The sequence below is a fragment of the Octopus bimaculoides genome, chromosome 27 (genome assembly GCF_046866305.1).
Source record: "Octopus bimaculoides isolate indiv1 chromosome 27, ASM4686630v1, whole genome shotgun sequence".
NCBI classification, from domain to species: domain Eukaryota; kingdom Metazoa; phylum Mollusca; class Cephalopoda; order Octopoda; family Octopodidae; genus Octopus; species Octopus bimaculoides.
The window spans coordinates 6,050,298-6,074,354 of NC_142954.1; the positions used below are offsets into that span (position 1 = coordinate 6,050,298).

Sequence of the window (24,057 nt, forward strand, 5' to 3'; positions counted from 1 at the left end):
TGGTAAGTAGCTTGCTTACGAACCACATAGTTCCGGGTTCAGTCCTATTTCGTGGCACCTTGGGCAAGTGTCTTCTACTATAGCCTCGGTCGGCCCGAGGCTTGCTCAAGGTGCCATGCAGTGGAACTGAACCCGGAACCATGTGGTTGGGTGGTTGGTAAGCAAGCTACTTACCACACAGACTTCAACTTTTTCACTAATTTTCACATTTTGTATTGGTTATTTAATTCTGAACTTGTATTTAATTGTTTGCACGATTTTTAATTGTAGTTTGGGTTTGAATTCCTGATATGTTAGGGCTGTATTAACGATATCTTATATTTCAATTAACTTTTGCTGATAAGCATACAAGTGAAGGATTCGAAAAATCAATAATTTAGTTTCTATCATTCTTTCAATTTTGTGTGTGTGTGTGTGAACCCTGTTTATTTTGTATTTTCTCTTTATAGGCATATGCCGATGAAGCGATTAAAGAGGGTAGCAGTCTGGGTATATCTACCGTAAGATTCCTACCCAAAGGTCAGTCGATACGAGCAGTCACAAATATGAATTGGAAAATGACACCAAAGAGAGTAGGTTTCCTTTTAACTTCTTACTATGAAATGTTTTTATTGATTAATTTTTTATGTGAATTGTAGTCAAAATATTTTATTATTACTTGCTGGTGCACCAGCATGACCGCAGCCACTTGGCTGAAACACATAAATAAATAAATACATGTTTCTTTGTTATATATATATGTATGCCGGGCAAAATGCTTAGCGGTATTTCGTCTGCCGCTACGTTCTGAGTTCAAATTCCGCCGAGGTCGACTTTGCCTTTCATCCTTTCGGTGTCGATATAAATTAAGTACCAGTTACACACTTGGGGCAATGTAATCGACTTAATCCCTTTGTCTGTCTTTGTTTGTCCCCTCTATGTTTAGCCCCTTGTGGGCAATAAAGAAATAAGAAACATTAGCACGCCGGGCAAAATGCTTAGCAGTATTTTGTCTGTTTTTACGTTCTTGAGTTCAAATTCCACTGAGGTTGACTTTGCCTTTCATCTTTTCGGGATCGATAAATTAAGTACCAGTTCTGTACTGGGGTTGATCTAATTGACTGCCCCCCCCCCCCCCCCCCCCAAAAAAAAAATTTTAAGGCCTTGTGCCTAGAGTAGAAAATATCAGATAACCCATTCATCTGTTTTTATTACGTCATGCTTAAATTTTCATTCAACTATGGATAATTTTGGTTACTTTTGGATACTAATGGAATTGTGGATTACCTAACAGCAGTGGACTTTTCATTGATGTCCCCTTGCTTAGAGAATGGATTATTTAACTGTCTGTTTTGCATCATTCTGTCTAACCAGTTTGTTGCATGCTTCACTTTGATATGCTTTGATCCGTTATGAATCTCCTGGGATTTAAACTTCATATATATGCATTTTGGCACCACCGTTCGAGCCTGATCGTTACCAGCGTCGCCTTCCTGGTACTTGTGCCACAGCTTCGCGTTCCTGGCACGTGAAAAGACATTCGAGCGAGATCGTTGCTAGTGCCGCTGGACTGGCTCCTGTGCAGGTGGCATGTGAAATACACCATTTTGAGCATGGCCGTTGCCAGTACCTCCTGACTGGCCTTCGTGCAGGTGGCACGTAAAAGCACCCACTACACTCTTGGAGTGGTTGGCGTTAGGAAGGGCATCCAGCTGTAGAAACTCTGCCAAATCAGATTGGGGCCTGGTGTAGCCATCTGGTTCACCAGTCCTCAATCAAATCGTCCAACCCATGCTAGCATGGAAAGTGGACGTTAAACGATGGTGATGACTATGATCTGCATATACCTACAGCTCTTCCTTCTCAAGACACTGCACTACAGAGAATTTTATCTCCTTTCAGAATCAGCCCACCATCAAAAAACAACTCACTGCTTTGTTTCATGCCCTGAACTCTGTCAAGGTAAGTTATTGTACTTAACCCTCCTCCTCCTCCTCCTCCTCCTCCTCCTCCTCCTCCTCCTCATCATCATCATCATCATCACCATCATCATCACCATCATCATCACCATCACCACCACCATCATCATCACCATCATCATCATCACCACCATCATCACCACCATCACCATCATCATCATCATCATCATCATCACCATCACCGTCATGATCACCATCGTCATCATCATCATCGTCATAATCATCACCATCATCATCATCATCATCATCATAATCATCATCAGAACTAGAGGAGAAGTTTCAGGTGTGGAAGCAAGGTCTAGAATTGAAGGGCCTTAGAGTCAACCTAGCTAAAACCAAAATCCTAATAAGTAGGAAGGTAGATAAAACACAAACCCCTTCAGGTAGATGGCCCTGCTCAGTATGTAGAAAAGGAGTAGGTAGTAACTCTATAAGATGTACCCGGTGCAAGCTATGGACACATAAGAGGTGCAGCAACATCAAAGGCAGGTTAACTAGCAAGTTAGTTTTTGTTTGTGGCAGATGTTCAGGTGCAATAAAGACTGCAAACAAACAGGAAACAACTTCTATCTCATTCCAGGGTGAAAAACTAGAGGTAGTCGATAGCTTCCGCTATCTGGGCGACCAAGTTAGTAGTGGGGGTGGGTGCGCTGAAAGTGTAGCTGCTAGAATAAGAATAGCCTGGGCAAAGTTTAGAGAGCTCTTACCCCTGCTGGCGACAAAGGGACTCTCACTCAGAGTAAAAGGCAGACTGTATGACGCATGCGTACGAACAACCATGCTACATGGCAGTGAAACATGGGCTGTAACTGCTGAGGACATACGTAAGCTCGCAAGGAATGAAGCCAGTATGCTCCGTTGGATGTGTAATGTCAATGTGAATACCCGTCAGAGTGTAAGTATCTTGAGAGAAAAGCTGAACATTAGAAGCATCAGTTGTGGCGTGCAAGAGAGACGATTGCGCTGGTATGGACATGTGGTGAGAATGGAGGAGGATAGCTGCGTGAAAAAGTGCCACACCCTAACAGTTGAGGGAACCCGTGGAAGAGGTAGGCCCAGGAAGACCTGGGCTGAGGTGGTGAGGCAAGACCTTCGTACATTGGGCCTCACCGAGGCGATGACTACGGACCGAGACCTTTGGAAATGGGCTGTGCGTGAGAAGACCCGGCAAGCCAAGTAAGATCGTTGCCAGTGCCCCTGGACTGGTTCTTGTGCGGGTGGCACATGAGATGCACCATTTTGAGCGTGGCCGTTGCCAGTACCGCCTGACTGGCTCCTGTAGGATTTTCGAGCGAGATCGTTGCCAGTGCCCCTGGACTGGCTTGTGCGGGTGGCACATAAAAGACACCATTTCGAGCGTGGCCGTTTTCGTGCGGGTGACACGTAAAAGCACCCACTACACTCTCTGAGTGGTTGGCGTTAGGAAGGGCATCCAGCTGTAGAAACTCTGCCAAATCAGACTGGAGCCTGGTGTTGCCATCCGGTTTCACCAGTCCTCAGTCAAATCGTCCAACCCATGCTAGCATGGAAAGCGGACGTTAAACGATGATGATGATGATGATGATGATCACCATCATCATCACCATCACCACCACCATCATCATCACCATCACCATCATCATCATCACCATCATCATCATCACCATCATCATCATCATAATCATCATCATCACCATCATCATCATCATCACCATCACCATCATCATCATCACCATCATCATCATCACCATCATCATCACCACCACCACCATCATCATCATCATCACCATCACCGTCATGATCACCATTGTCATCATCATCATCATCATCATAATTATCGTTATAATCATCATCACCATCATCATCACCATCACCATCATCACCATCACCACCATCATCATCATCCATATCATGACTGATCTATCTGTCATCGACAATAAAGAAGTAAACACCACAAGATATTTAGTCTGACATCCCCTTCTCCTCACGTTTTCTACCATTTTCTCACCTGCTTTTCTCCTATTTCCATTGTCTTCTTCATACCAACAGGATTTATATCCTTCTTCCATTGGCTGTTCAGTGTTTGGTGTTGATGATATTTACCAGAAATGGCGCCAGTTCTTGAAAACCAGGACTGACAACAAAGACGAAAGGCAAGAAAGTTCAAGTTATACTTTTTACTCTTTTAATTGTTTCTGTCGTTTGACTGCGGCCATGCTGGAGCACCGCCTTTTTAGTCGAATAAATCGACCCCAGGACTTGTTCTTTGTATGCCTAGTACTTATTCTATCGGTCTCTTTTTGCCGAACTGCTAAGTTACAGGGATGTAAACACACCAGCATCGGTTGTTGACTGGCTCTTGTGCGGGTGGCACATAAGATGCACCATTTTGCGCGTGACCGTTGCCAGTGCCGCCTGACTGGCCTTCGTAGGGTTTTCGAGCGAGATCGTTGCCAGTGCCCCTGGACTGGCTTTTGTGCGGGTGGCACATAAAAGACACCATTTCAAGCGTGGCCATTGCCAGTACCGCCTGACTGGCTTTCGTACGGGTGACACGTAAAAGCACCCACTACACTCTCTGAGTGGTTGACGTTAGGAAGGGCATCCAGCTGTAGAAACTCTGCCAAATTAGATTGGAGGCTGGTGTTGCCATCCGGTTTCACCAGTCCTCAGTCAAATCGTCCAACCCATGCTAGCATGGAAAGCGGACGTTAAACGATGATGATATATACGACGGGCTTCTTTCAGTTTCCGTCTGCCAAATCCACTCACAAGGCTTTGGTCGGCCCGAGGCTATAGTAGAAGACACTTGCCCAAGATGCCACGCAGTGGGACTGAACCCGCGACCATGTGGTTGGTAAGCAAGCTACTTACCACACAGCCACTCCTGCGCCTATAATAATAATGATAATAATTTTTGACCAGATCCTCAGGAAAGCCAGGAACCTTGTAGATTGCTACTAGATTAAAAAATTTGTGCTGACATCAACTGCTCACCTCAGGAAGTTTCTCTCCATTTAATACATAGATGTCTTAGGTCTTTAGTTGAGACCCTGCTGGAAGATGAAATAAAATGGAAATCAAGCATAAAATTTTTAAAATGATGATGATTTCTTTTCTTTTGCCACCAGGGCGAAGGATGAGGGGAACAATACAAAGACAGACATAAAGTGTGGGCATTTACATATAAGGAAAGGATTTAGAAAAATATAGCATACATGGTATACATTAAAAGAAGAGACGTATACATAGTATATGACAGTAAGAGAATTAAAAGAAAAAGGTGATAGTGATGGGGTCCTCCTCATACAGAAGGACATCTATGGATAATCAAGAAACCCCATTCAAGATGTCCCTTACTACCAAGGGCAAGTGCCCTCTCCAACCAGACTACCAGCAACAAACACCAAACTTTTCACTAACACCTTGGCCAAAATCTTAAACTCTGTGTTCTGCCATATAAAAGCTTTCCAACAAGTATGCATGGAGAGGAATTTTCCACACGTAGATCCATGCTCTCACAAGCCCAATTGGTGGCAGCTCTGCTTTGTGGTAGACTTCCAAATTGGAAACACATAAAAAAAGAAGTTGATAGTGATGGGGTCCTCCTCATACAGGAGGACATCTAGTGTTCCACCAAAGTCAGCCTTGGTAGAATTTGAACTCAGAACATGAAGACGGACGAAATGCTGCTAAGCATTTTTTTCCGGGGGTGCTAACGATTCTGCTAACGATTCTGCCAGCTTGCTACCTTTCTCAATAATGATTCGTTAAATTGTTGGTGTTTATTTCTTGCAGGTTTTTATATTTTGTTAAAGTGGATATAAAAAAGTGTTACGACTCTATGAAACATGATGTTTTGATGGAGATAATTACAGATGCCTTGAAGCAGGTGAGTTATGTGCAGGTATGCGTTTTAGCATGGGAGTGTGTGATAGTGTGGTAGTATGCACATATATGTGTATTTAGTAATAAACTCTAACAAAGGACCTAATATTAACTTAATAGATTATATACTAACACACACATGCATATAAAGCTGCTGATTGGTTGCAACTCAGTAAGAAATAAGGCGGGGAGCTGGCAGAAACGTCAGCACGCCGGGCGAAATGCTTAGCGGTATTTCGTCTGCCGCTACGTTCTGAGTTCAAATTCCGCCGAGGTCGACTTTGCCTTTTATCCTTTTGGGGTCAATAAATTAAGTACCAGTTACGCACTGGGGTCAATGTAATCGACTTAATCCGTTTGTCTGTCCTTGTTTGTCGCCTCTATGTTTAGCCCCTTGTGGGCAATAAAGAAATAAGAAACGTCAGCACGCCGGGCGAAATGCTTAGCGGTATTTCGTCTGCCGCTACGTTCTGAGTTCAAATTCCGCCGAGGTCGACTTTGCCTTTTATCCTTTTGGGGTCAATAAATTAAGTACCAGTTACGCACTGGGGTCAATGTAATCGACTTAATCCGTTTGTCTGTCCTTGTTTGTCGCCTCTATGTTTAGCCCCTTGTGGGCAATAAAGAAATAAGAAACGTCAGCACGCCGGGCGAAATGCTTAGCGGTATTTCGTCTGCCGCTACGTTCTGAGTTCAAATTCCGCCGAGGTCGACTTTGCCTTTTATCCTTTTGGGGTCAATAAATTAAGTACCAGTTACGCACTGGGGTCAATGTAATCGACTTAATCCGTTTGTCTGTCCTTGTTTGTCGCCTCTATGTTTAGCCCCTTGTGGGCAATAAAGAAATAAGAAACGTCAGCACGCCGGGCGAAATGCTTAGCGGTATTTCGTCTGCCGCTACGTTCTGAGTTCAAATTCCGCCGAGGTCGACTTTGCCTTTTATCCTTTTGGGGTCAATAAATTAAGTACCAGTTACGCACTGGGGTCAATGTAATCGACTTAATCCGTTTGTCTGTCCTTGTTTGTCGCCTCTATGTTTAGCCCCTTGTGGGCAATAAAGAAATAAGAAACGTCAGCACGCCGGGCGAAATGCTTAGCGGTATTTCGTCTGCCGCTACGTTCTGAGTTCAAATTCCACCGAGGTCGACTTTACCTTTTATCCTTTCGAGGTCAATAAATTAAGTACCAGTTACGCACTGGCGTCAATGTAATCGACTTAATCCGTTTGTTTGTCCTTGTTTGTCCCCTGTGTGTTTAGCCCCTTGTGGGCAATAAAGAAATAAGAAACTTGCTCCATAATGTGATGTGCATCACAGTGGAACTGAACCTAGAACGACATGGTTGCAAGGCTAACTTCTTAACTGCACAGCTAGATGTGTAGATGTGTACCTATTTTTCTTTTTATGAGTTAACTTGATTTGGTCAATAATGTGCTATTGGGGGGGGGGGTCAAACTTTTTTTTTTTAAATGAGAATATATAGAATTTATGTGTTATGCTGGAGTACATATCACAAAGAACTCCCACTTCGTTGTGTTGTCAGTATTCCTTTCTTACTTTCAGGGTTCTGGTAATTTCATTCTTCGCAAATATGGAATGGTATATTTAGCCAAGAAAAGGCCAAAGCGTAAATTTGTAATATGTGCCCAAGATTTCGACCATTGGGAAGTTGACTTCAGGAAATTCATCCACTCCATGATCCGGAAGCGTAAATTACATAATGTCATCATAACAGATAAAGTAAGGTCCCCTGCCCCTTTTTTTTTTTTTTGTATTTTTAATCAGAATCCTTTCTCCCAACCTGAAACTACCTGGCAAGCAGCATTCAAAAGTTAATTAAAAATTAAATAGCTGGTATGGGTAAACTTATTGAGGAAGTTTTCTACGACTGGATGCCCTTCCTGACACCAACCCTTATTTGTTTTTCAAGTAAGGTGTTCCATTACTCTTTGCATATCAAACGACTAAACTTTGGGACTTATTGTTTGTACAGGACATAAGCATCATTACTGTCAAACACACACACACTCATTTATATATATATATATAGCCCAACTCTTCGAAACGCCGGTGTTAAAACGGGGGTAGCTGATGAAGGAAAATGTTCTCTATGTGGCTTGTGTGTTTTCTGTACTCTGGTTATTATTATTTTCTTGTCTACGTTTTGTTTGCAATGTCCTGTACCCAGATATGCACCTATATATACAGGTAGACGTAGGTGTGCACATACCTGTGCGTATATATGCATATACTCATTTATTATTTGTTTTTATGTGCATCAGCATGGCCGCAGCTCTGAGCTGAAACTTTGAAATGAAATGAAATGAAATATATATATATATATATATATATATATATTTATATACACACACATATATATAAAATACACTAACTGAAATAAAGTTTCCCCAAAATACATGTGTATATATATTTGTCTATATATATGTATGTGTGTATATATATGTGTGTGTATATATATGTATATATGCGTGTGTGTGGTCATTCGGAGTTTTCTTTCTTCAGTCGAGATCCAGATTATCCTTGCAATTTTGGCTGGTTATTCTCGATATTGCTCCAATCTGGCCAGCCCCCAAGGAAAGTCTAAGCTAAGAGCATTAGATTCCTTGGAAGAAAGCAGCGAATTAACTAACAGTGAACAACTTTTGTAATTTTCATTAATAAAGGAAACAAATATTTTAATGTTTCTATTTTAATTTGTTTTTTTTTTATTCAGGTTGAATATGAGAATTTAGAGGCATCTGAGCTACTATCAAAACTCTACAGTCATGTCGTCAGAAACATCGTTAAGGTTTAAAGATTTTTATTGTTAATTCTTCATACCTTGATTTCATTTTCAGGAGATTTTAAAAGTTATGCATATAGGCGCAGGAGTGGCTGTGTGGTAAGTAGCTTGCTTACCAACCACATGGTTCTGGGTTCAGTCCCACTGCGTGGCACCTTGGGCAAGTGTCTTCTACTATAGCCTCGGGCCGACCAAAGACTTGTGAGTGGATTTGGTAGACGGAAACTGAAAGAAGCCCGTCGTATATATATGTATATATATATATATGTGTGTGTCTGTGTTTGTCCCCCCAACATCGCTTGACAACCGATGCTGGTGTGTTTACGTCCCCGTAACTTAGCGGTTCGGCAAAAAGTGACCAATAGAATAAGTACTAGGCTTCCAAAGAATAAGTCCTGGGGTCGATTTGCTCGACTAAAAGTGCTGAAACAAGTAAATAGAGTAAAAAGAGTATGTAAATACACATGTATTCAACTGAACCTAAAAGTATCTTATGAAAAAAGAAACTTTCATTAAAGGAACATTGAGCTGTGAGAATGCGTTTACTCTCTCTCTCTCTCTCTCTCTCTCTCATACACATGCTGAATACAGAGGGAGAGTGCACACATGCATGCGGGAGAAGCGGGGGATAATATGTTCCTAAAGCAAAGCAAATAGTATTTTAATGGGCCAAATACATGTATCTTATACTCTTTTTTATTCTTTTATTTGTTTCCGTCACTTGACTGTGGCCATGCTGGAGCACCACCTTTTAGTCGAGCTAATCGGCCCCAGGACTTATTCTTTTGTAAGCCTAGTACTTATTCTATCGGTCACTTTTGCCGAACCGCTAAGTTACGGGGACGTAAACACACCAGCATCGGTTGTCAAGCGATGTTGGGGGAACAAACACAGACACACATACATATATATATATATATATATATATATATATATATATACATATATACGACGGGCTTCTTTTCAGTTTCCGTCTACCAAATCCACTCACAAGGCTATAGTAGAAGACACTTGCCCAAGGTGCCACGCAGTGGGACTGTACCCAGAACCATGTGGTTGGTAAGCAAGCTACTTACCACACAGCCACTCCCTTTAAAAAGATTATTTTTTTAATAATTTATTCCTTCAATTTTTGCTACCCTTATGATGCTGGAAGGGGTTTGTCATCCATTGTTTTTTCTTTCCAACAGATTAATTCCAGATATTACTTGCAGCAAATAGGTATCAGCCAGGGCTCTGTTCTGTCAACACTGCTATGTAGTTTCTATTATGGCCACATGGAAAAAACCATGCTGAAAGGGAAAAGTGATGATCTGATGATGCGGTTGGTAGATGACTACTTATTTGTCACACCAGACGAGTCAAGGGCAGTGAACTTCCTGGAGACATTCCTCACCGGTGATTGCTTTTTGCTTGTATTTCTTTGTTTTTTCATTCTTCAATTTGTAGACATATGATGACAAGATAGATTGTGTAATGCAGTACATATGTGTTTGGATAGTTGCATAGAAGGAGTTGTTGGCACTCCGTCGCTTACGACGTCGAGGGTTCCAGTTGATCCGATCAACGGAACAGCCTGCTCGAGAAATTAACGTACAAGTGGCTGAGCACTCCACAGACACGTGTACCCTTAACGTAGTTCTCGGGGATGTTCAGCGTGACACAGTGTGACAAGGCTGGCCCCTTTGAATTACAGGCACAACAGGAAGTAAGAGTGAGAGAAAGTTGTGGTGGAAGAGTACAGCAGGGTTCGCCACCATCCCCTGCCGGAGCCTCGTGGAGCTTTAGGTGTTTTCACTCAATAAACACTCAACGCTCGGTCTGGGAATCGAAACTGCGATCCTATGACCGCGAGTCCGCTTCCCTAACCACTCGGCCATTGCGCCTCCACATATATAATGTACTGTTCCATGATAGAAAATTCAACAAAAAAAAAGTTCTCCATCTGGTGAAAGATAGATTTTACTTATTTAAAGAGTGCAGCATATATATTTAAGCACTACTAATAGTTTCATATGTTGAGAAATACTCAAACATATTCTTCAGGTGCAAACCACATATCATAACGAACTAAAAAAATTGAATAAAAAAATACTATGCCTACTCTAACCACACCATCACTACCCAAAAGAATTTATAGCTTTGTTCCTTGCCTAGTAGGAGTTTAGTTGAGGCCCCTACCATCTCCATCATACACCCTGCATGCAAAACATTTACATGCCTCTGCTCTAGCATTTTTGCAATCTCTACAGACCTACTTTTCATTGTGTCAGCATTGATCGTAGTAGCCTAAAGTTATGGACTTGATAGGAAGAGTGACTAGATGGTTAGGGGACTGTTTTCAGTACCTGGAAGGAAAGTGTGTGTGTGGGTATGTTTTCGTTGCTACTAGATGGGATGTTATGTTGCACATAAAGAAAAAGTCCAGCAACTTGGTGATTAGGTGGGAAAAGACATGGAATAAAGTACATTACTCGAAAAATAATTTTAAAAATGGGTTGGTTTCAAGAAAGGGATCTGGTGATGGATCTCCTTCCTGGAGTAATTTTGCCCAACCCATTCAACACAGAAAAATTAAACTTGAAAATGATAAAAGCAGTGTTATTTCAGGTGTCTCCAAGTATAATTGTCACATTCAACATGACAAACTGTTCATCAATTTCCACTATAATCATCAGAAATACGGTTGGTTACAGCGTCTTAAACAGACAGGTAAGTTGACCATTTCTTAAAAATTATTTCTTTATATTTCTTTTACTGATTGTTTCAGTGTTTCGACTCAGGCAGACACATTCTTGAAGAGTTTTAGTCTTTGTTTGTACCTACAAGGACTTAACTTGGGGCTTGTTTTAGCTGTCATTATTTACTGAATGGCTGGTCCACCTTTCGTAGAAAGAGACAACTAAAAATTTAAATACTGCAATAATCTCATTTGTTTGATGCACAAATTCACATGTATGTGCGCATGCACACACACACAAGCTGTAGCTGTCACTTGTAAGTATGATAGTATGTACAGCACTAATTGTTGTAAGTACCTATGCAATTTCAAGCAGACATTGTCACTCTTGGCCCCATGGAATATCCAAGATCGGTGGCACGTGAAAAGTCATTCGAGCGAGGTTGTTGCCAGTGCCCCTGGACTGGCTCTTGTGCGGGTGGCACGTAAAATGCACCATTTTGAGCGTGGCCGTTGCCAGTACCGCTCGACTGGCCTTCGTGCCGGTGACACGTAAAAGCACCCACTACACCCTCAGAGTGGTTGGCGTTAGGAAGGGCATCCAGCTGTAGAAACTCTGCCAAATCAGATTGGAGCCTGGTGTAGCCATCTGGTTTCACCAGTCCTTAGTCAAATCGTCCAACCCATGCTAGCATGACTGTACCAATTCAGCACCTTAGCAGCAATATCTCTTTCATTCAATATCTCTCCCACTTCTGCTATCATTGTACCATCATCACTGCCACTATCATTGTCACTACCACTGCCACCACCACCACCACCAACAACAACAACAACAACCACCACCACCTATCACTCTTTGTTCTATACATTATTTCAGATATGATACCATGGTGTGGTTTGCTGATTAACATGACATCTCTTGAGATTATGAAGGATTATTCCAGATACTGTGGAATCTGTGAGTATAACATGATTCTTTTTAGCATGATTGTAATTAAACAATATTCTTTTGGGAGACTTACAGATCGAGTTAGGGATTGTAGACAACTTTGGAAAGTCTGTAGCCCAACTGCACTCTTATTAGGGCAAGGTTATGTGTTTCCAATTTGGAAGTCTACCACAAAGCAGAGCTGCCATCAATTTGACTTGTCTGAGGTGCTCAGAGAGTTATGAAACTCTCCTCCACACTCACATTTGATATTCATGCATACCAGGCGTACTGTATGCATGCCGGTATTCATACTGTATTCATGCCAGATTTGTTTGGCATCTTCTTGGCATACGTCTACAGTAACTGGCAGCAGAACAGAACTCCTAGTGCTGTTAGCTGGGGTGTGGTGACACTGCTGCGGAAAGGACACTGACAATGGGGACAAGCTAGAGAATTTTCAGCCCGTAACTCTGCAGAACACAGTTTAAGATTTTGGCCAAGGTGTTAGTGAAAAGTTTGGTGTTTGTCGCTGGTAGTCTGGTTGGAGAGGGCACTTGCCCTTGGTATTAAGGGAGATCTTGAATGGAGTTTCTTGATTATCCATAGATGTCCTCCTGTATGAGGAGGACCCCATCACTATCACCTTTTTCTTTTAATTCTCTTACTGTCATATACTATGTATACGTCTCTTCTTTTAATGTATACCTTGTATGCTTTATTTTTCTAAATCCTTTCCTTATATGTAAATGCCCACACTTTATGTCTGTCTTTGTATTGTTCCTCTCATCCTTCACCCTGGTGGCAAAGAAAAGAAATTATTATTATTACTATTATTTATTTATTTACAGCTATTTCGGACACTGTTTCCGCCGGCCTTTCACATCATCCTGGAGTTAATTTACAAGAATGCTTACTTAGGTAAACCAGTCTTTCAGTTTCTGAGTAAGTGATACGGTGTATGAGTGGAGTAGTTAGGTGACAGGAACCCTGCAATGTGTCAGACATCATACAGCTGCTACATCCCCTGCCAGAGACTCGTGGAGCTTTTAGGTGTTTTCGCTCAATAAACACTCACAACGCCCGGTCTGGGAATCGAAACCGCGAACCTATGACCGCGAGTCTGCTGCCCTAACCACTGGGCCATTGCGCTTCCACTCCAGACTCAATCTAGCCACTAACTATACATTGACACTCTAGAATCTCCTCCCTGCTCATGGCTTTCCTACAAATGCTGACTTCCAATAATTCAAATGTAACAATAATATCAATCTCACTAATTTCTGAGAGCCTTCAAATGTTCCTCTACAAACGTCAAGTAAAATAGTAAATGCTCCTAGTTGAAAATAGATCCAATGAGGAGGTTCAGTTTCCTAGACTTATCCACTTTACTTTAAACAATATACTAGAGGGATAATGGACTCTGTGTGTGTGTGTGTGTTTAAATGTTTATGACTATATCTATGTGCATTTCTGCATGAACATTTGTGTATTTTGTGTCTGAAAGGTGATAAGAGATTTGTTTCATTCAAGGATATTTGTTCTTTTCATTTTAGGTTCATGCAACCAAAATGTCAGCTTATATTTGTGGATCAGGAGGTAAGCTTTTCAATTTAGTTTACATCACAGTAAATAGTTGCATCATCATCATCATCAACATCATAACATAGGCGCAGGAGTGGCTGTGTGTTAAGTAGCTTGCTTACCAACCACATGGTTCTGGGTTTAGTCCCACTGCGTGACACCTTGGGCAAGTGTCTTTTACTATAGCCTCGGGCCGACCAAAGCCTTGTGAGTGGATTTGGTAGACGGAAACTGAAAGAAGCCTGTCGTATATATATATATATATATATATATATATGTATGTGTGTGTGTATATGTTTGTGTGTCTGAGTTTGTCCCCCGCCCCCAACATCGCTTGACAACTGATGCTGGTGTGTTTACGTCCCCGTAACTTAGCAGTTCGGCAAAAGACACCAATAGAATAAATACTAGGCTTCCATAGAATAAGTCCTGGGGTTGATTTGCTCGACTAAAGGCGGTGCTCCAGCATGGCCACAGTCAAATGACTGAAACAAGTAAAAGAGTAAGAGGATATATATATATATATATATATATATATATATATATATATTTATATATATACATACACATATATATATAAGTCAGTAAATAGGGGGGTTGTGTTAACCGCACGTGGAGAAATAATAGGAAAATGAAAAATAAGGCAGAATGCTAAACTGGAAGCATATTTTAATAAAGATTTCTAACCGGCTTTCATTGCGAAGCAAATTTTCAACATATATATATATGTTAAAAGTTTGTGTTAAGTTTCTCTATGAAAAGATTCCAACCATTTCTTAACACACATACCCCTCAGTGACCTTATTTCTTTAGGAACAGACATAAACTTCCTGTTGAAAGAGAGTCCATAACTCCAACTAAAGAGATTTGTATCCCCTTACACACACTTCCTGTTTTGACTCCACACTTCCTGCTTAACACAAACTTTTAACCCTTTTTTTAAACCTAACACAACTCTCAATCTTCATGCATCCTTATTTTTCCAACCATTATATACATGAATTACCATTGAACTTTAAAAGCTCAAAGACAATATAATGTATTGGTATATTTATTTTTTTATATATTATTTTCTTCATTTTGTACTTCTTTGTAAAAAAACATTTTCATTCTCCTTCTTCTTGAAAATTTGCTATGCAATGAGAGCCGGTTAGAGAAATCTTTATTAAAATATACTTCCAGTTTAGCATTCTGCCTTATTTTTCATTTTCCTTTATATATATATATATATATGCACACGATGAGTATATAGGGATAAATTATCCAAGCGAGTACTGTACGAGCACTCAAGTAGAGTTTGGGTCCTGGCTAACCACATTACCTAGGAATGAGCAATCCCATTGGAATCATTACAATAGATTTACCAGCCCAAAGTTGACCTGGGTTTAAATTGCAAATGTTATGGATACTGCCCCCTTCCTCCTGACTCAGTAAATAAAGAGCTGCCATGCTGTAACAGAAATGTTTATACATTTTATTTTTTTCTTCTTTATTTATTTTTATTTACTTATTTTCACTTTACTCTAGATCAACACTCTTGGAACAATCATCAACAATGTCTTTGATATCTTCTACCTGATTGCTTGCCGATTCCATACTCATGTCTGCAGATTACCCTCTAACAGACGTGTGGCAGCAAATCTAAATTTCTTCTTCGGTAAGCTTTTTCAAAAATAATTTCTCTTTATTGCTTTATATTGGCTTTTTTTAAATTTATTCTTTTTATTGATAATGATTTCTGTCATTGGCGTGTGGCCATACTAGAGCACTGCTTTCAAAATTTTAATTGATCATATTGATCTAAGTATCATATCAACCATGTTTATGATATACCTAAAACATAAAGAGATAAAATTCAAAACAATCCTAGTGTTACAACTTGAGTACACATAAATACACATCTGTGTATATGCACAACACATTTGTATAGAAAAGGCTTCTGCATAGTTTCCATCTACCAAATTCCATTTGCAAGGCATTGGTCAACCTAAAGCTATCATAGAAGAAACATAGCCAAGGTGCCATGCAGTGGAATTGAAACTGGAACCATATGATGCAAAATTAATTTCTTAGCTACACTGTTAGGACACCTTTTCCATGCTTGCTTGAGCCAGACAGAACTTGTTGTAATGGATTTTCTACACCCACTATGTCACCAACCCTCACCTGTTTCCAAGTAGGGTAATATTTCCCATGGCTAGACATGTTTCCCAGTTTGGCAAAAAAGAGACCGATAGAATAAGTACTAGGCTTACAAAGAATAAGTCCTGGGGGTCAATTTGTTCGACTAAAAGTGGTGCTCCAGCATGGCCACAGTCAAATGACTGAAACAAGTAAAAGAATAAAAGAATATATATATATATACACACACACACACACACACACATTTATATATGTATGTATGTATGTGCTTATTTTATTGTGTTATACAAATATATTTCCAGAATGCATTGAAGAAATTGCTGACTATTTCGAACAACAAATATATTATTATATGATAAAGGTCAGTATGTTCAGACATTAATATAAGGAAATAGATGAGTGGTGAGGGTTAGGCCAATGGTTACATGCATTTTTAAATGAAGTAAATGATGATTGTCTACTTGTTTTTAGTTTTTGTCCTATCACATACAGATTTTACTCAAATGGCTGCCAAAGATATGCTGATTTTTCTTGTCATTCATTCCCTTTTGTGGCAGACTTTTAGATAAAAACATGATGAAATTAAGAACAAATGACTAGAACAATAATAAAAAAGATATGAATAGTATGTAGGCCTTCATTGTTGGCACTCCGTCGCTTACGACGTCGAGGGTTCCAGTTGCTCTGATCAACGGAACAGCCTGCTCGTGAAATTAACGTGCAAGTGGCTGAGCACTCCACAGACACGTGCACCCTTAACGTAGTTCTCGGGGATATTCAGTGTGACAAGGCTGACCCTTTGAATTACAGGCACAACAGAAACAGGAAGAAAGAGTGAGAGAAAGTCGTGGTGAAAGAGTACAGCAGGGTTCGCCACCATCCCCTGCCGGAGCCTCATGGAGCTTTAGGTGTTTTTTTAACCATAGGTCAGTTCTGATCAAGTAGATTTATGACTAAAAGGTTTTCCATCTGTGACCATCCAAATTTCTTTTAGCATATCTAGCACTACATTGTCGAATATGTTCTATTCTTTTAAGAGACTTCAGTGGTTTAAGTGGGATTTGGTTACTATTTTTAGCAGGTTACTTAGGCTTCCTCATCAGTTCATTGAATGTTTTGGTAAACTAAAGATGTGCCTTCATTTTTTACCTGAAAAGCATTCCACCTGAGTAGCAACAATGATTTGTTAACACCAATGATATTAATTGGAACCTCTCACCTGCTATGTTGTCTTCAGATATGAAAGTCAAACACATATAAACAAAATCCCTTCTTATACTTATGGAAAAATCGACAGAGTTGTCTGAAAATGGTTGGAATCGGCAGAATGCCATTACTATGAATTTTCTCAAAGCAGCCCCAAAACCTAGTTTTCAAATACTCTATAGTGTTAATGATTAATACCAGTCATTTCTTAAAGACTTGTCAAAGTAGGAAAGAGATGTAACTGATTTACTCGCATTCAATATATGACTGGTACTGGTTTTAAGAGATACACATCCCCTTCCCCAATCCCAGAAACATGAAAGCAAAAGATGGCCTTGGCAATATTAGAACTCCAGAAAGTGAAGAATATGACTAAGTACATCTTGGCATTTTGTTTGTCGCTCTGTTGATTCTACCAATCTAAAACTAATGATGAAGGTGATAATGGTTTACAGTATATGCACAAGGGGCACACATTTCCAAGGTGGGGGGGGGGGGGCTACTGCTGGTTGTTATTAATACTGTTGTTATCATTTTACAGATGAATGGCACAATCTGCTACCCACTGAACAAACTAGAGAATAAATGGTATGTAGAAATTTCATTAGCATACACCTGCCCAACACACACATGCATATGTGCAAATTTTCTCTTTCTCATTGTATCAGTTACTTGACCCTACAGTAATGTCAAAATTATCAAGTCTATCAGCCTAGTCTAGTACATTCCATAACAGAATTCAGTGGAAAGTACTGGGCTAGGACTGACAGATCCACTAATTTCAACATTATTTTGGGGTCCAGCAAGCCTGCACCAGTAACTGATTTAGGGGGCATTTACATTCTTAACTGTGTACATAGAGAATTTTCTGAAGTAAGAGATGGATTTTATAGGGATGATGTTCTTTTCACCATCAATTTATATCAATTTTTTTTATTAAAATTAGAATTTTTCATAGCAAAACTAAAATCTTTGTTAAGAATAAGATTATTTAATGACTAATAGTTATTAATATCAATTTGTAAAAATTTCATATAGTAGAAGACACTTGCTCAAGATGCCACACAGCGGGACTGAACCTGGAACCATGTGGTTGCGAATCAAGCTTCTTACCACTCATCCACTCTTGTGCCTGACATTTCTTAAATAAATTCTTCATTATTTTCAAAATTATTTGAAACAAGTGCAGTGTATTTCAATTGAAATATGGTTATAAATGGGTTACAATCCGCTTTATTTTCATCTTTCTATCCTGATGTAGGTTGTGTTTCATGGCATTTGATCTTAAACTGTCCTGCAATTGCAGTCAATATCACAAACTTCGTAACCTGCTGCAGATGTATTTTACTCAGACAAAACACCTCCTGGTAAGTTCCAACACGGTAGTATTGTGAATCAGACTTTACTATGTTAAAAACAATGAAATGACACAATAACACATTATTTACAATTGACGGATATTTGTCCTCATCTTCTTTGTTGTTAACACAACGTTTCGGCTGATATACCCTCCAGCCTTCATCAGGTGTCTTGGGGAGATTTCAAACCTGGGTTCTCATTCTTAAGGTATTTTTCGTCGTCGTCGTTGCTGTTGTTGTTGTTGTAGCTGGGACCAACCAATGCCTTTTGAGTGAATTTGATAGATGGAAACTGTGTGTGTGTATGTCTTTGTTTCTTTTGTTCCCCACCACTACCCCTTGACTACTAGTGTTGGTTTGTTTACACCTGTGTAACTTAGTGGTTCGTCAGAAGGGACCAGTATGTATTGGGGCTGATTTGTTTGAGTAAACTCTTCAAGGTGGTGCCCTAGCATGGCCATGGCCCAATAACTGAAACAAGTAAATGATAAAGTCACCAGTGGAGACTAAAGTGGCCATGTATAAGTTATATATCATTATGTATTTACATTTATAGGGACATTTTGTTAATTTATTAAATAATAAAAAGAAACATATTTTATTGAAGTGACCCCTTTAATTAATTACAGTAAAACTGAACAGGTATTACTTATGGATTTTCCACAGGTACACAATAGTGTACCTGTGGTGTGTGTGTGTGTAGTATGTGTGGTGTATGTGTAAATGATTTAAATAATTATTTTCATTTATTTTTGTTTTAAAAATATTTTTATCATATATCAGAGCAAGAAGAGATACAAACTGTTTATGGAAGTGAAGGAATCTGGTGTTTCAGATCATTTCAAGAACATCTTAGACTGAGACACTGAGGAACTTTCCAGAATATCTATAATTGTACCAACCTGGAGAACTAAGAAAAGCAAACTTGACAAATGAACATGTTGAAATACTGACCACAGTTACCAAATAAAAGAGTTGAAAATTTGATATTTCCAAAGGGGAAAATAGAATTTTGACCAAATGTGCTGAAAAGAACTACCATCTTAAGAAAATGACCAAAGTAAAAAACGAAATTTTGACCAAAGTAAAAAATGAAATTTTATCCAAAATTATCAAACAGAAGAATGGTAACAATTAAATTACAGAAATAATAAATAAGAAGAATTGGATATATCAATTGATTTACCAAATGTTGGTATAAAAACAGTAATGAAGTCTGCTGTTGTGTGTGTTTTGAGAAAGAAATAGGATTAATTTGTTCTCCAATATTTCAAGAGTTAAAGTGAGTTGGATCAGTTCTTTACCTAATCTTTGCTGTCAGTTACTGTATCTTAACCTATATTAAAATTTATCAATTTACTATTTTTCTGATAAACTGTACAATTGGGATTATTACAACCAGATTTCAGTTAGGAGTCTGCTTACCTTGCCAAAAATGTTTTTCTATGGTGAAGTTTGTCCATTTTTTTTTTTTTTTTTTTTAGTTTCTTTATTATCATTATCATTATTATTATTATTATTATGCAGTAGCACAAACATGTATCTTTGATTATCTAAGTTTGAAATTACATTAATGTCTAGCAATTAATCTTCTTAATTGTTTACATATATTTTCAAATTTAGCTTTTGTAGTAAGCATATTAAATATATTGAGTTTTCTAAATAACACAAACAATATTATTAAACCTTGGGAGAGGCATTATGCCGGTAATAAACACACGCACTGGTTCAGTCCTTTATTAATTTATATAGTTTTTTGTTAAATTATTTCATTGCACTTTTGCAATCTCTTCAGTACCTTGTCTCTCCACTTCCATTTATTTTGAATATTAGAATCTTTATTTACTAAAACAATATATCCAGCATATTCAGAAGACTTTGCAATTTGTGGATTTATTTCTCTAGTCCAAGGACACTCCTGATGAAATAGACATGATCAAAGACCTTTCAGCCATGACCATCCTGTCTTTGTAACACAGTATATCTAGGATTCCATTATCTAATATCATTAATTGAAAATACAATGAGGAAAACAATACAGTAAAAGCAGCAACTATAGTACACTGATGGGGGTCCAATAAACTGGAACACATAAATAATTCAGTTCTATATTTAAGAGATGAGGAATTATTTACATTATTTACATTTGACGGATATTTGTCCTCATCTTGTTTGTTGTTAACACAACGTTTCGGCTGATATACCCTCCAGCCTTCGTCAGGTGTCTTGGGGAAATTTCGAACCTGGGTTCTCTAATAGATTTATAAGCCTTAAAATTCACCCCATAATTGCCCACGGGCATATGGCGTAGTGGTTAAGAGCGCGGGCTACTAACCCCAAGGTTCCGAGTTCGATTCACGGCAGCGACCTGATTAATAATCATCATCATCATCATCATCGTTTAACGTCCGCTTTCCATGCTAGCATGGGTTGGACGATTTGACTGAGGACTGGTGAAACCGGATGGCAACACCAGGCTCCAATCTAATTTGGCAGAGTTTCTACAGCTGGATGCCCTTCCTAATGCCAACCACTCAGAGAGTGTAGTGGGTGCTTTTAATAATAGTAACGTCGTTAGGAATGAGAACCCAGGTTCGAAATTTCCCCCAAGACACCTGACGAAGGCTGGAGGGTATATCAGCCGAAACGTTGTGTTAACAACAAACAAGATGAGGACAAATATCCGTCAAATGTAAATAATGTAAATAATGTAACATAAATAATTGCCCTTTTTTTATCTACAAAAATCAGATTTTTCCCAAAAGTATGTAAATCAAATTTGAGAAATAAATGCCTTTTTAAAATTATCTTTTGAGAGTTGCTAACAGATATATGCATGGCTGTGTGCTTAAGAAATTTGCTTTGCAACTTTGTGGTTTCAATTCAGTCCCTTTGTGCAGTCCCTTGGGCATGTGCCTTCTACTATCATCTCATTTCAACCTATATCATCATCATCATCGTTTAACGTCCGCTTTCCATGCTAGCATGGGTTGGACAATAACAAAAACCAAAGTTTTCTGCAAAACACTCAGTACTTTTAATTATCCATCTTTATAAAGGTAAAAGGCTAGAATTTGGTTGACCCTACGATGACCTGTAAATTTCAGGTTTTTATACTCGCAATTAAAACACACTCATGCAAGCACCTGCTCACATATATTGCCACTCCCTAAACCTCATTATTCTATAAAAGTTAGTTTATGGTTAAGTTTAAGTATGGGCGCACGAGTGGCTGTGTGGTAAGTAGCTTGCTTACCAACCACATGGTTCCGGGTTCAGTCCCACTGCGTGGCACCTTGGGTAAGTGTCTTCTACTATAGCCTTGGGCCGACCAAGGTAGACGGAAACTGAAAGAAGCCCGTCGTATATATATATATATATATATATACAAACACAAACACGCATACACGCACATGAACGCACGCATTCACACATACACGAACATGAACGCATGCATTCACACAAACACGAACATGAACGCACGCATTCACACAAACACACATGAACGCACGCATTCACACATACACTAACATGAACGCACGCATTCACACAAACATATACGCACGCATTCACACAAACACACGTACACGAACATGAACGCACGCATTCACATGAACGCACTTACACGAACATGAACGCACGCATTCACACAAACACGCACATGAACACACACATACGTTAACTATGACAGAGTTGTCTCCCTTACACCACAAATTTTTCTCTTTCCTTCAGACGAAATCTGACAAACTCCTTTCTATATTCGATGTGTTTTAGCTGAAACCGTAAGATCGCCAAAATGGCGATCTTACGAATATTTTTCATTTTCAACCTCGTATATCGTACGCCCTAGGTATTTTGACCATTAAATTTTGGAGAAAAAATGCAGATTTATACTCAAGGATTTACGGTAGACAGGCAGAAAGATAAATACATAGATAAATAGATAGATAGATAGATAGATAGATGGATAGATAGACGGAGAGAGAGAGAGTCAGACAGTGGGAGGGGACAAACACGGATACAAAGACACACACACACAGATATGCGCGAGCGCGCATTTCTCCCCCCCCCCCCCCCAGCAAAGTTGTTTTACACTAATTCTTTTTATTTCGTTTTTGAGCTCGGGGTCAAACATTTCTAGTTCAGAGGCCATGGACTGACGATGTGAACGTTCCGAGTCCTCTCCCCACCCCACTCCCGTTCGCCAGCGCGTGCATTTTTTTCTTTTCGTTCCAATTCTTTCCCAGTTTTTTTTTCTACGAACTTTTTTATTTCGTTTTTGAGCTCGGGGTCAAACATTTATAGTTTTAACCCCTTTTTATTGCCTTAAAAAGTTGTTTTGGGGATTATATTTTTTTATGTCAAAGTTGTGCAACAACTGATGCATTCGGTTACTCTTTTACTTGTTTCAGTCATTTGACTGCGGCCATGCTGGAGCACCGCCTTTTAGTCGAGCAAATCGACCCTAGGGCTTATTCTTTGGAAACCTAGTACTTATTCTATCGGTCTCTTTTTGCCGAACCGCTAAGTTACGGGGACGTAAACACACCAGCATCGGTTGTCAAGCGATGGTGGGGGGACATACACAGACACACAAACACACATACATATAAATATATATACATATACACGACAGGCTTCTTTCAGTTTCCGTCTACCAAATCCACTCACAAGGCTTTGGTCAGCCCGAGGCTATAGTAGAAGACACTTGCCAAAGGGGGCCACGCAGTGGGACTGAACCCGGAACCATGTCGTTGGTAAGCAAGCTACTTACCACACAGCCACTCCTGTGCAATTTGTTTGTACGTGAAACCTGCCCTTTGTGCCGAATTTATCGATTATTTCCTAAATTTGCTTTCGGCTTTTCTTGACCATTTTTGGTCGTTTTTGAGACTCGGTGTCTCGAAGCCATTCGCAGACGATCTCAGAACGAACGCCTGTCTCCATAGCAACGTCTCTTGGTGACGTTCATTTCCTTCCACTCCCTTCATCACGGCTTCACGAAGGAGAGAAGGGGAAGGGGGGATTTATACTCGAGGATTTAGGGTAACTTGATCAATAAAGCAATTGAGTTACCAGAATATTGCAATACTTTGGACTCAGCACAACAGAGAGAGAGAGAGGAATGGATACAGAGGAGAGAAACATAAAAATGTATATTTTAAAAGATGAATTGATTGACCACCATTCAAGCGTGGTCGTTACCAGTACCCCTGGACTGGCTCTTGTGCCAGTGGCATGTAAAAAGCACCATTTCAGCGTGGCTGATGCCGGTTCCTCTTGACTGGCCCTCGTGCTGGTGGCACGTAAAAAGCCCCCACTACACTCTCAGAGTGGTTGGCGTTAGGAAGGGCATCCAGCTGTAGAAACTCTGCCAGATCAGATTGGAGTCCGGTGTAGCCATCTGGTTCGCCAGTCCTCAGTCAAACCGTCCAACCCATGCTAGCATGGAAAGCGGACGTTAAACGATGATGATATATGTATGTGTCTGTGTTTGTCCCCCCCCCCAACATCGCTTGACAACCGATG

At 39.8% G+C, this 24,057-nt stretch overlaps 1 protein-coding gene across 4 annotated transcripts in view; it reads left to right on the forward strand.

Moving 5' to 3' along the window:
* Positions 1–24,057, forward strand: part of LOC106875651 (telomerase reverse transcriptase) — a 50,503-nt gene that overhangs the window by 20,683 nt on the left and 5,763 nt on the right. For 3 of the 4 annotated variants that reach the window (XM_089343639.1, XM_089343641.1, XM_089343640.1), the window contains exons 17-32: positions 450–572; positions 1,882–1,941; positions 3,987–4,090; positions 5,736–5,829; positions 7,388–7,564; positions 8,559–8,633; positions 9,818–10,025; positions 11,238–11,339; positions 12,188–12,268; positions 13,090–13,159; positions 13,795–13,837; positions 15,350–15,479; positions 16,267–16,325; positions 17,712–17,758; positions 18,432–18,537; positions 19,312–20,275. In XM_089343639.1, coding sequence (XP_089199765.1) covers positions 450–572; positions 1,882–1,941; positions 3,987–4,090; positions 5,736–5,829; positions 7,388–7,564; positions 8,559–8,633; positions 9,818–10,025; positions 11,238–11,339; positions 12,188–12,268; positions 13,090–13,159; positions 13,795–13,837; positions 15,350–15,479; positions 16,267–16,325; positions 17,712–17,758; positions 18,432–18,537; positions 19,312–19,389 — 1,557 coding nt within the window. In that variant the 3' untranslated portion in view covers positions 19,390–20,275. Of the gene's footprint in view, positions 1–449; positions 573–1,881; positions 1,942–3,986; positions 4,091–5,735; positions 5,830–7,387; positions 7,565–8,558; positions 8,634–9,817; positions 10,026–11,237; positions 11,340–12,187; positions 12,269–13,089; positions 13,160–13,794; positions 13,838–15,349; positions 15,480–16,266; positions 16,326–17,711; positions 17,759–18,431; positions 18,538–19,311; positions 20,276–24,057 lie in introns of those variants that run through there. The other variant, XR_016238691.1, reaches the window with a different exon arrangement.